We start from the raw sequence: 12,985 nt of genomic DNA on the forward strand, positions 1-12,985 counted from the left end.
TATATGGTACGTATAATACGTTTTTGTATTTGTGTATCTGAACTAATAATGTGTTCCCTTCTTTTTGGTCCTAGGAACCAACTCATCCGGCAATTCCAATTCTTCTTGCTGTTGGTACTGTTCATCAGCATCTTATCTTGAATGGCCTGCGGACATCAGCTTCAATTATAGCAGATACTGCCCAGTGCTTTAGCACTCATCAGTTTGCATGCTTAATAGGATATGGTGCAAGGTTATTTAATGTCCTCACTCAATTCTCTGTTAGACGTAGTGTTTTCATTTGTGGTTTCTTCGTGATTTTAATTTTATATTTGGAGTGTGTTAGGTGATCTAATTTTCATTTACTAGTCTCAATGTTGCTTGGCCTAGTATAGGTTGACGAATTTTATTTTATATTTCTTTGACAGTGTATAAATATCGTTTGCCCAGATATATAATTCATTATTTATAATCTAATACTGATACAACCAGGGATATAATCAAGGAAATAAAATGCAAGGAAATCCATAATCACTAGAAAGAAAATTTGTCTATATTTTTCTTTTTACGTATAATTAAAGCATGTCTAACACTCCCACTCAAGCCTAATAATATATGTCATTTGAGCCAAACTTATTACTAGTGTATTCAACATGTGAGATTTTGACAGCTTTAGTGAACATGTCTCTTAATTGGTCTATGGAGCTAACAAAATGATTGGTGGTGATTTCCTAGATCACCTTCTCTCTAACCAAGTGTCAATCAATGTATTTGGTCATGGAAGATCAAATATGAGGCAATGCAGATAATAAATTGATTTACAGTATCTGTCTCCATGATTCCCTTTGAGATCATATTCCCTCCAATAGGAACACTAAATCCAAAAGTAGAGCTCATATCTAATGTTAGTCCTTTTCAATCAGCACTAGAATTGGAGACAACTTTTGCAGCATTGCCTTTGTTTTCATATAATAATCCTCAATCTAAAGCACTATTGTAAATATCATGCTAATGACTTAAGCAGCGTTAAGGAGTTGACTCACCATGCTAACAACAAAGGTGATGTTTGGTTTAGTAAGGGTAAGGTAATGTATGCCTACAAGACATTGATGTCCTTCTAGTTCTTCCAAGGGCTCCCCTTGATTTGAAGAAGCTTCGCATTGATATCCATAGAAGTATCACTACAATAAAGCATGTTGGACTCAATCAAGATGTTCAATGCATGCTTTCATTGGGAAATGACAATGCCATATGGAGATTGAGCAAGTTTAAGAAGTTTAAGCCCCCTTTATTTGAAAGAAGCTTCACATTGGCATCCATAGGAGCATCACTACAATAAAGCATGTCAATCTTAGTCAAGATGTTCAATGCATGTTTTCACAAGGAGATTGAGCAACTTTAAGAAGTTTTAGTAGACTCAACAAGTCTTTCGTTTGAAATACTCTATTGCCAATGATGACAATATCATCAACATAGATAAGTATATAAATGAATAGGCTAGATAAAGAATGGATGGATATTGTTGGAAGTCTCACATTGACTAGAAATAAAGCCAATTAAAGGTATATATATGGGTGCAAATCTCACCTTACAAGTCGGTTTTGTAGAGTTGAGGTAGACTTAAAGTTTACTTCTTAACATGGTATCAAAGCCATGAGTTAAAAGCCTATCCTATCGAAATTTGATGTTTGTTGGGTCTATTATTCAACTCGCTACTAGACCACCCACTAATGTCTAGTCCCATGTATGAGATGTATATATCTCGGTGTGAGGGGTGTGTGTTGATAGTCTCACATCTACTAGAGATAAGGCCAATTTAGAGTATATATGTGGGTGAAAACCTCGGTTTTGTGTAGTTGAGTAGGCTTAAGGTCTACTTAACATAGAATCAGAGTCATGAGTTAAAGCCTATCCTACTGAAATTTGATGTTTGTTGGGTCTATTATTCTATCCTCTATTAGGCCGCTATCGAACCACCCATTAATGTTTAGTCCCACATAGGAGATGTATATACCTCGGCGAGAGGGGGATGTGTTGAAAATCTTACATCGACTAGGGATAAGGCCAATTTAGACTATATATATGGATACAAATCTCATTTTACAAGCCGGTTTTGTGGGGTTGAGTTAGACTTAAAGTCTACTTAACAAATATTATTGAGTGATTAGCTTCACAATGAGTCATGCTAAAATGATGCAAAAGAGTGTTATAGTCAACCAAGACCTAAGGATGCAACTTCAAACCATAAAGGAAACGTTGGAGTTGATAAGAAAGAGTCACCTAAAGTTTAAAAACCTTGGGGCTCATCCATATCAACCTCTGGCAACTCAACATAAAGGATAACCCATAGCAAGAAATAGCCTACCAGCGGTGATGTTGGCCACAAGGACAAGATTTCCTTATCAAAAAAGGGGATTAATTTGTTGCCCAAAAAGAATAGGCATGACTTCTTCTATAGACTTTAGAGGAGACAAAAAATCTAAAATTGAGATTAAGGAGTGTTTGAGATTCTGCAATTCAACTACATATATGGCTAAATTATAGTATATAAGAATATGCAAACCTCATCTTACCAACTAATTTTATGATGTTAACTTGGGCTTGAAATCCACTTTTTAAAATAGTATCAAAGTCTATCCTTGCGAGATTTCCTGAGCCTATTACGCCACTTGCTGGACTACGTATGAATATCTAACCCCACACTCCAGATGTCTAGTTCGGCTAAGTGGGTTTGTTGGGTGAACTCTTCTAAAGGGTTATAATTACAAGGAAATCAAATACCTCTACAAAGGACAATAGAAAGGTTAGGTGGAAGTGACATTGCTGAAAGGGCATCTAGAACAGAAAATTGTTGTAGGAACAATAGGTGAGTCTATTGGTGAGGAATATGCCCACCTATGGTAGGTGATTTGAGGAGGTGGATTAGAGGAACAGTTGGAGTCGGAACAGTGGGGGGAGTATTCAGATAACCTTCTTTAATGGTGCAAAAAAAGAACAGGTTGCCCTTGAAGATGCTAACTCTAGCAAAGAAGGTAACACTAGCAAAGACAGTAGAACACTGTAAAAAGTACATCACCCTAGAAGCAAAGAGGAACATTCTAGGGAAGGAAGATCATGAATTGTTTCAACCAAATGGCAGTTGTTGCATTTGGAAACTCATTTCTTTATGGTGTGTGGGCGTTTACTGAAAGATACCCTGTGAGCTTAGAAATGACTGCAACTGGGAAGACATACATTGGTAGGTATTGTTAACATGATTTTTTTTTAATTCAAGAGATGAACTAATTATGAATTCCATTAATTTGAAAAAAACATCAAAAGGGGTTTTCAATAGAAAATAAAAAATACCCAACCACACCAAGAATATTCATAGGAAAAGGTACAGAATACAAAAAACCATAGGTTGGACAAACTCAAATAAGACCTCAAATATCACCAAATAAAGGTGACGCAATAAAAGAAAACACTGAAGATGACGTTGATAAAATAAAAGCAACCTAGGGTTTATGTACAGTTGTATTCTTACACTTGTCAAGAAGTCACATTTTCATTTAAAGTTGAATAGATCTAATTCTTTTCCCTACATTGAACAATTTTTTACTGGTGTAGAAATTAACTCAAATAGGACCTCAAATATCATCAAATAAAGGTGAGAAAATCAAACAAAACACTAAATATGGCATTGAAAAAATAATAACAACCCAGGGTTTATGTTACAGTCATATTCATACATTTGCGAAGAAGCCATTTTTTTCATTTAAGCTTGAACAAATCTAATTTTTTTCCTCACACTAAGCAATTGTGTACTGGTGTTATTGAAATTAATTCTACCCGTCGATGGCAGCAATGGAAGATGGGAATAATGCATATACAAAACAATTTACCTTTTCTTATGCATAATGTGATATATTTGTTTTGTTTGTTTCAGTGCTGTGTCTCCATACTTGGCATTAGAGACATGTCGGCAATGGCGTTTGAGTAATAAAACTGTTAATCTGATGAGGAATGGAAAGATGCCCACTGTATCAATTGAGCAGGCACAAAAGAACTATTGCAAAGTTAGTTCTCAAATTCAAACCACTCTTTTGGCTTTATTTCAGATATGAAAGTAATAAACTTAGTTCTTTTTCATTCCTTTTTTGTGTATCTATTTGTAATTATGATGGGTATGTATATTCCCTGGTTCTTTAATTTGTATTTTAAATAGGGAAAACATGGGAGATCTGCGTAGGTAGAGAATAATTGACTAATACGTGAAAAATGAGTTTTATTCAATAACTGTGAATGAGATAAACACATTTTTACAGAAGGGAAAAGTGAATCAAGATTATGTGAGATTGAAGGGAAATTGGAGATGAAGAAACCGAGAAAGACCTGGTTACATTCCTCTGAAATAGAACTTAAACGACAGAAAAACATGAAATAATTTGGTGGGTTTGCAGTACAAACACTATCCACCCTCACCCCTCGTCTTTTATATGAAATAGTGAAAATCTAAATATATTTCGGAAAATAGAGTAAGTAGGATCCAAATGAATTTTCCCTAATAATTACATAGAAAAAGGGAGATTTATTTTTAAAATTTAACATTAGTAAACGTGGGAAAGTGAAAATGTGAAAAGTAGGTCTCTGAATGATTAGTTTTATTTGACCACTCACTAATCTCATACATCTATTTTTTATGCTAATAATACAGATCAAATATAGTATGGTACACGGAATACTAGCATGTTTAATGTGTTTTTCTATGCATTTCAGGCTGTAAAAGCAGGTCTTCTTAAAATTCTTTCCAAAATGGGCATCTCATTGCTTTCAAGGTAAGTGATAAATGAAATAGAGGGAAACTAATGCCAGATACCGCTGGTATAAATATTCTTTTGATACGTAACTTATATAATATTTTATTGATTTATTTTCTTTCCTTGTCTTACTGATATGATTTTGGAAAATTTATTTTTCAATTCCTTGTTTATAGTTACTGTGGTGCACAAATATTTGAAGTCTATGGATTAGGAAAGGAAGTTGTTGATCTTGCATTCAGAGGAAGTGTGTCGAAAATTGGTGGATTGACTTTTGATGAGGTGAGGAACATTACTGACTAAAGCCTGAGAATGAAAATTCAAATTTTTATACCTAGCAATATGAATTAGTTCACTGTGCCTGATAACACTACATCATAATTGTTACAGCTAGCTACACATTGCCAATTTTGTCAGACCTTTCCTTTTTTATTTCAGCATATTTGTTGTTTGAAACTTTTATCTTATGTATCATTTTGTGAATTTATCTGTTACTGAAAAAAGGACAGTCACAAAATTTTCTGCGGTGCATTTTTGAACTGCATTGTAGACCCAAATCTGGATATGCTTCAGTTTCCTTTGTATTCCTTTACTGAACATAATTCACAAACTGTTGAGCGATTGGACGGTACAGTCTACAGTTACATGTACAGTTCGAGGAAAGAATGAACTGACTTCTGGATCAGAGTATGATAACTGTTCATATGCAGTGGTTACTTTCATTCACAGCTACGTTTTTAATAATTGGACTGCATCTTCTTCGAGCTTATAAAATCTTATGTTAGTCAACACCCTGGTACAATTATGAACTGTTTTTCACTAGAGTTTGTGACTGTGTTCATGTACAGAGCATCAATGCAAGAGTGGACTTGTATTTCTGAATTTTCATTGTAATGAATATCACTCTGAAACTTTGCTCTTCTGATGCGGTGCAGGTGGCAAGAGAGACTTTGTCTTTCTGGGTGAAGGCATTCTCTGAAGATACAGCTAAAAGGTTGGAAAATTTTGGATTTATACAGTCCAGACCAGGAGGTATGAGTCCAGTGCTGATTCTCATTTAAATTTAAGGAATCAGTTGTCTTTTTGTTTCATGCTTTTGAAGAAAACTGAATGAGTGTCATTTCTTTATCAATGGAATCTCATTCTTTCTCTATACTGTTGTTCTGTGTGCTATATATATTGACTGGTTTTGGTTTACATTCTGAAAGGGGAGTATCATGCAAATAACCCAGAAATGTCAAAGTTGCTCCACAAAGCTGTTCGTCAGAAAAGTCAAAGCGCCTTTTCAGTTTATCAGCAATATTTGGCTAATCGACCTGTGAATGTGATTCCTGGAGATCCTACTTTCTTACTGTTAAAATACATTTTATTACACAGGTTAATGTATCCATTGTTCATTTCAGGTTCTCCGTGATCTTCTTGAATTCAAGAGTGATCGTGCTGCAATTCCTGTGGGGAAGGTTGAACCTGCTTCGTCTATTGTGCAAAGGTTTTGCACTGGGGGAATGTCACTTGGAGCTATTTCCAGAGAAACTCATGAAGCAATTGCAATTGCCATGAACAGATTAGGTGGAAAATCAAATTCTGGGGAAGGTGGCGAGGTAATATAATAATTTCTGTTCCAGTATAACTATTGGTGTTGATACATTAATATTCAGCAACAAGCAATTTATTTATTTTTTACGTTTTTTATTTTTTGAACTAATTTGCATTTCAACTATGATCCAATGTATTCATCTATTGCATTCAGGATCCTGTTCGCTGGAAACCACTCACAGATGTTGTTGATGGTTACTCTCCCACACTTCCACATCTTAAGGGTCTTCAAAATGGGGACACTGCTACTAGTGCCATAAAGCAGGTTAGTTCACTGAAAATTAAAGCATCTTCAATGACTTTTTTTTTTTACTATAGTAATGTTATTATTCCAATTGTGTAATGCTGGGAAATTCGTTGGATGGACGAACTAAGCCCTTTAGTTCATTCTATAGTTAAATTATTTAACCATTGTACAAGATCTTTAAAGCATACAACTCTATGGAAACTATTATTCCCTGCTGATTCCTAATTATATACATTGATCTGATTTGTTTAGCTGATGCCTTGCATGCATGTGATATTAATTTGATGGTCATGAATTATTGAATTACGAGAGCAAGTTAAAGGAGGCATGTTTAACTGTGCTGAATTTATTGAATTATCAAAAGTGTCATACAAGAGTTCTGTACATCTATATATTTATACTGCAGGATGCAGAGAGTACAACTATACAGGAACATAACACTAATAATGATTGACTATGGTCAACCATTGACTGTGGTTGAGCATAGATTGTGGTTGACCATTGACCATAATCGATCACTAACTATTAGATTTACACTAACAACTATTAACTATATACTAACAACCTCCCTCAAACGTATTGTGTTTTTCCAGGTTGCTTCTGGAAGGTTTGGTGTCACTCCAACATTCTTGGCAAATGCTGATCAGTTAGAAATCAAGATTGCACAAGGCGCAAAACCCGGTGAAGGTGGACAATTACCTGGAAAAAAAGTTAGCATGTATATTGCAAGGTTGAGAAATTCTAAACCGGGAGTTCCTCTTATATCTCCACCTCCTCATCATGACATTTATTCTATTGAGGACCTTGCTCAATTGATCTTTGATCTTCATCAGGTGGCACTCTTTGCTTTCTGTATTCGTTGGAATTTAGTAATTAGATACTGAAGAAAAATCTATGGTTGAACAGGTGAATCCAAAGGCAAAGGTGTCTGTAAAACTGGTGGCTGAAGCTGGAATTGGCACTGTTGCATCTGGAGTTGCAAAGGGCAATGCTGACATTATACAGGTGTCTACTTTGACCTGTAATTCATTACATCTTGTTAGCTTCTTCAATTTATGTTTCTTGGATATGCATTCCTCCTTTGTGAAGAATAACATATCATAATGTGATCAATTTACAGATTTCAGGACATGATGGGGGAACTGGAGCAAGCCCTATAAGTTCCATCAAGCATGCAGGAGGTCCTTGGGAACTTGGTCTTACAGAATCTCACCAGGTCATAATTGAATCATGAAATTGTGTGATTAAAATATATTTTCATTATGTCCGCCTATTTATGTGCTATTTGATTGTGAATGATTTTTCTTGCAGACACTGATTGAAAATGGACTTAGAGAAAGGGTTATTCTCAGAGTTGATGGTGGATTTAGAAGCGGAGTTGATGTCCTGATGGCAGCAATAATGGGTGCTGATGAATATGGCTTTGGTTCTGTGGCAATGATCGCTACTGGATGTGTTATGGCTCGTATTTGCCATACCAATAATTGCCCAGTTGGTGTTGCCAGTCAGGTACTTAAAAGACTGATTTGTTATTTCATACTTAAATATAATCATTACTGTTCATTTTTCTAATATGAATTTATCATTGCATTTCAGAGGGAAGAATTGCGGGCACGCTTTCCTGGTGTACCTGGTGATCTTGTCAACTACTTTTTGTATGTAGCTGAGGAGGTATTTTGGGGCGCTTTTGATATCTTTCAAGTTCATCTTAGTTTTTCTTGTTTCGGACTTGCTGATATTGATTTAATTTTCGTTTACCACTTTGAAATTTGGATTATGTTATGATTTCCTCATCCTTTCCATAATAAATTGTTTTTTTTTTCAGGTAAGAGGCATATTGGCACAACTAGGGTATGAGAAATTGGATGATGTTATTGGCCGGACTCATTTGTTGCAACCAAGAGACATATCTCTAGCAAAGACTCAGCATCTAGATCTGAGTTATATCCTCTCTGTACGAATTGCCTACGTCATAATATCTTTTCTTTAGTTTCCTTTAAGTTGAATTGGTTGCATCTCTACTTTTTGTGTGATTAACCTTTCATTTTCAGAGTGCTGGATTATCTAAATGGAGCAGTACAGAAATTAGGAACCAGGAGCCTCATACCAATGGTCCTGTTCTGGATGATAGTTTGCTAGCAGATCCAGAGGTAAAAACAACTATAGATGTTATTAAAATTAAAAAGTATTATTGACGTCGTTTTGGCAATATTTCTCCTTTGATCAGTTTGTATGTCAATCATATTCAGTGCTCAAATGCTAGGATTCCTGTGCTCTAGATTGTAGACAGGATAATGATTTTCCAGAGTTTGCGCTTGCCATCATTCTAAAATTTACTTAATGCAAATTTTATTTTCTCTTATATTTCTATCTTATTAAAGTAGTATTACTCGTGGAAGAAGTGCTTGTTATCTAATATCCCTGGAGTTGATTTCATAGTTCTCAAATTTTTTTATTGAAACAAATGTTAAAACACTTAACAATTTAACGATCTATGTCTGGTGAAGATAATTTAACTCATAAAAGGGGTAAAAAGTGAAAATTGAGAGTCTGAAGTGTTGAATGGGGAAAACAATTCCTAGTTGACTTTCTCATGGAGCCAAATTCCCAACACCTATAATTCTGAAACGTGCCAGTTTTTGCCCTTTTAATTAACTGTGTCTTTTTCTTTTTGAAAAAATATGGGAATGAGATGAGGAAAATGGTTGTCTGTGCTTTATAGGAAAGAGTCACACAAGGCAGAAATATTAAATACGTTATTTTCCAGATTGCAGATGCCATTAAAAATGAAAAGGTGGTTAACAAGACTGTAAACATATACAACATTGATCGTGCTGTTTGTGGGCGTATAGCTGGTGTCATTGCAAAGAAGTATGGTGATACCGGTTTTGCAGGACAGTTGAATATAACGTAAGATGTCTAAATTTACAGCTTAAAATCCAATATTTGTATTTAAATTAAAGTTAACAAAGGTGTTTTCCCTGCTTCCAGATTTACAGGAAGTGCTGGGCAGTCATTTGCTTGCTTTCTGACACCTGGAATGAACATTCGACTGGTAGGAGAGGCTAATGATTATGTTGGGAAGGTATCTTACTAAACTCTCCTTTGGGTTGCCTAAGATCTGGTTTTGGAAATTAAACATGAAAGTTGTGCCTATGATTCATTTATTTGGTGATGGAGAGTTTGGGGCCTGGTTACTTGGTTATTTTATCCTAGTGTTCTTTTATCAGCGAGGTACTGTACTCAATCAGTAAAATTCTTGACAAATTTCTTTATTAAAGTGAGGATTTGATGATATAGTTCTTTGACCAATGTAATTTAGTTGTGCACTATACATTTATCTTGAATTAAAACCCCTTTTGTGACCATAATGAATGAAATGGACGCTTTTCTTTTGAGGTATCTGTTCTAAATGTTTTTAGTTAGATACGAAATTGAGGCATAATGTTCTGATGTTTATTTATGACTGTTGCCAGGGCATTGCTGGAGGTGAGTTGGTTATCACTCCTGTTGACAAGACGGGGTTTGAACCTGAGGATGCAGCTATTGTGGGGAATACTTGCTTGTATGGGGCAACTGGTGGACAGGTCTTCGTCAGAGGGAGAGCTGGGGAGAGATTTGCTGTCAGAAACTCACTTGCTGAAGCTGTGGTTGAGGGCACAGGAGATCATTGTTGTGAGTACATGACAGGTGGCTGTGTGGTTGTCTTGGGAAAGTGAGTAATATTTCTTATCCAAGCTGTACCACTCTTTTCTTCTTCCCCATCCCGCATTGTGTAATTAGGTCTGTTTGTTCAAACTTTTTTTCAAGAAAAAGTACCTTTATAATAAAATAATCACTTAGTAGAAATTTTTATATGTTTGGGTAAACATTTAAAAAAGCAGTTTGCTTTCTGCTTCTCTTTCTCTACAATCACTTTTTTAAGCACAAACAAAATAAATCTGTTATTTTGGAAAAAATTGTGGTATACTGAGACTATCACATATTTCATACCTTAACAGAGTGGGTAGAAATGTGGCTGCTGGAATGACAGGAGGATTGGCTTACATTCTTGATGAGGATGACACTCTCATTCCCAAGGTTTGTGCGAGACCTTTACTTTACTGTTTTACTTTTTATAAATAAGTGCATGCATGGATATTAAAATTCTTGTTCTTATCTGGATTCGCTTATTGCCCCATCTAATGTAAGCAAAAAGAGAGAACAATAAATCATTGGGTTTGGGAAGCATTTTCAACTGCTTAAGAAAACCATTATACTGTACTACTGTTTGGAGATCTTCCGAAATCTCAAAAGTGCCTATGCATGGAACGCCAAAACTTCCTTTAAAACTTTGCTTGTAAGCTCTAACAAGTCTTGTAGCAGTAGTTATTTAGTTTACCTGAATTTTTCTCAAACACAAACGATTTTAGACTGCCCCTCCCCCTTGAAAGAAAATGCTTCTAGAACATAATAATAAAATCTAGAAAGCCTTTTATTTATGCTGCTTGAACGAAACCATGCTATTGTTTTGTTATGCTTATATCTAAGACCAATTCACAGGTAAACAGAGAAATTGTAAAAATCCAACGGGTATCAGCCCCTGTTGGGCAGATGCAACTGAAGAGCCTGATTGAAGCTCATGTTGTAAGTCCTCCTATTTACAAACAAGAGTTTAAGCATGTACAATCATGTAGTAGGCAGAATCGTGTTCCTGTTTTTAGAATTTGATATCAATTGATTATGATAATGCACAATTAAATTTAATCCTCTCTGTATGAAGGAAAAAACCGGTAGTACCAAAGGTGCGGCTATTCTGAAGGATTGGGATAAGTATTTATCACTGTTTTGGCAGCTGGTTCCACCTAGTGAAGAGGATACGCCTGAGGCAAATGCCAAGTACGACACAACTACCGCAGAGCAGGTCACTTTTCAGTCTGCTTAGGGTACCAATGGCAAGGTTGGATTGATTACGATAGAGGCTATGTACCTATTGTGTACAGGAAAGGGAGAGGCTATCAACAAGGTGGAAATGATAGCCACATTATGGGATTCAACTATCGCTTGAAATCATGGTGCTGCATTGATTCTCAAGATCATTTTTGCCTAAAAGGCCCCCTATACACCAGCATTAGTCTTCTTTTACCTTAGTTTTTGTATAGCCGTGTGAAAGAAAATCTGTAAATAAAATGCACTTGATTCGAGTCTGATGGACGGTGAAAATAAGTTAGTTGGGGCCTGATACGGCTTGTTATCTTTGTTCTCTTGCGGTCGTGAAAATTTAGTTTTCTCCTTGCACCATCAAAATGCGTTCCTTCTCTGCATTTAATAAAATAGGATAATATTGATAAAATATACATTGCTGACACTATAATTGACATGACGTGGCAATCAATAGCTTAGTTTCATAATTCTGTTAGAATTCTGTTGCTGTTTTTTTTTATTGTTGTTTCATTTAAAAATTGCACAAGTGAGCTAGTATGATTTTTTTGGTTGAATAACAATCTTCTTTCAACTCACTTTGCATCACTTTGGATTCATGTTTGAATCCCTAAGGTTTAAAGTTTTTTGAATAATTTTATTTCTAGAATTTTTGTTATTGTGGTATCAACTTGAACCTTCCATTGACAGTTATGGTAGAAGCAACTCGTCTTCAAGCAACATTGCATAAAATAAAATTGTTTTGAAACTTGAAGAGTGGTTAATGAAGATTTCAACTTCAATTTGTCAAGCAACTGACGCATAAGGAAACTTGTAGACCTTACACAAGAACTCTGAATAAGAGAATGACACTTTAGGGCACATTCCTAATTGCAGAGGTGCACGCAATTTGAATTCCAACTATTTTTCTGGCACATGTTTGGCATGAATCGATTTCCTATGCTTTAAAGGTGATGCAATCCAATAATGGATCTATCAATATGAAACGTTCTTTATGGACATTTTTGAGGATTTTGAGTTGAAATTGGCTGTAATCTATTTTGAAAGGAAGACATTGTAGTGACTAGGGATGGCAAAAAGAATACGTGGATATCCATATCTGCAGATAAAATCTGCGGCGGGTAGTTACTATCCGCGAATAATGGGTAGCGGGTATTTTAATATCCGTTTCTAAACGGGTCGGATATAGGTAGTATATTACTCGATCCGCGGTATTCGTTACCAGTAAAAATAATAAAAAAATAATAATTTATATATATTTTTAATTAAATTTAATTAAAAATAAAATAAAATAATATTTTATTAGGTTAAATTTAATGAAAATTAAATTTTAATTTATATTTAACTTAATTTATATTAATATTATATATATTTTTTGTAATTTTTAAAATTTTATTTTAAAATGTATAAAATATACTTTTTTTTGCGGGTACCTGCGAGTATT

The 12,985-nt window shown here is 35.0% G+C and overlaps 1 protein-coding gene across 2 annotated transcripts in view; it reads left to right on the plus strand.

The window, feature by feature from the left end:
- LOC106752554 (ferredoxin-dependent glutamate synthase, chloroplastic) overlaps positions 1 to 11,978 on the plus strand; it is a 31,841-nt gene extending 19,863 nt beyond the window's left edge. For both annotated transcript variants that reach the window (XM_022777160.1, XM_014634254.2), the window contains exons 13-33: positions 75 to 232; positions 3,908 to 4,037; positions 4,738 to 4,796; positions 4,955 to 5,060; positions 5,714 to 5,810; positions 5,987 to 6,102; positions 6,182 to 6,379; positions 6,529 to 6,639; positions 7,215 to 7,454; positions 7,528 to 7,626; positions 7,742 to 7,837; positions 7,933 to 8,130; positions 8,218 to 8,292; positions 8,447 to 8,575; positions 8,673 to 8,771; positions 9,389 to 9,531; positions 9,613 to 9,706; positions 10,098 to 10,336; positions 10,623 to 10,701; positions 11,164 to 11,247; positions 11,384 to 11,978. In XM_022777160.1, coding sequence (XP_022632881.1) covers positions 75 to 232; positions 3,908 to 4,037; positions 4,738 to 4,796; positions 4,955 to 5,060; positions 5,714 to 5,810; positions 5,987 to 6,102; positions 6,182 to 6,379; positions 6,529 to 6,639; positions 7,215 to 7,454; positions 7,528 to 7,626; positions 7,742 to 7,837; positions 7,933 to 8,130; positions 8,218 to 8,292; positions 8,447 to 8,575; positions 8,673 to 8,771; positions 9,389 to 9,531; positions 9,613 to 9,706; positions 10,098 to 10,336; positions 10,623 to 10,701; positions 11,164 to 11,247; positions 11,384 to 11,545 — 2,712 coding nt within the window. In that variant the 3' untranslated portion in view covers positions 11,546 to 11,978. The remainder of the gene's footprint in view (positions 1 to 74; positions 233 to 3,907; positions 4,038 to 4,737; positions 4,797 to 4,954; positions 5,061 to 5,713; positions 5,811 to 5,986; positions 6,103 to 6,181; positions 6,380 to 6,528; positions 6,640 to 7,214; positions 7,455 to 7,527; positions 7,627 to 7,741; positions 7,838 to 7,932; positions 8,131 to 8,217; positions 8,293 to 8,446; positions 8,576 to 8,672; positions 8,772 to 9,388; positions 9,532 to 9,612; positions 9,707 to 10,097; positions 10,337 to 10,622; positions 10,702 to 11,163; positions 11,248 to 11,383) is intronic.
- The last annotated feature ends 1,007 nt before the right edge of the window (positions 11,979 to 12,985 follow it).

Source organism: Vigna radiata, unplaced genomic scaffold, assembly GCF_000741045.1.
Source record: "Vigna radiata var. radiata cultivar VC1973A unplaced genomic scaffold, Vradiata_ver6 scaffold_154, whole genome shotgun sequence".
In the NCBI taxonomy this organism is placed as follows: domain Eukaryota; kingdom Viridiplantae; phylum Streptophyta; class Magnoliopsida; order Fabales; family Fabaceae; genus Vigna; species Vigna radiata.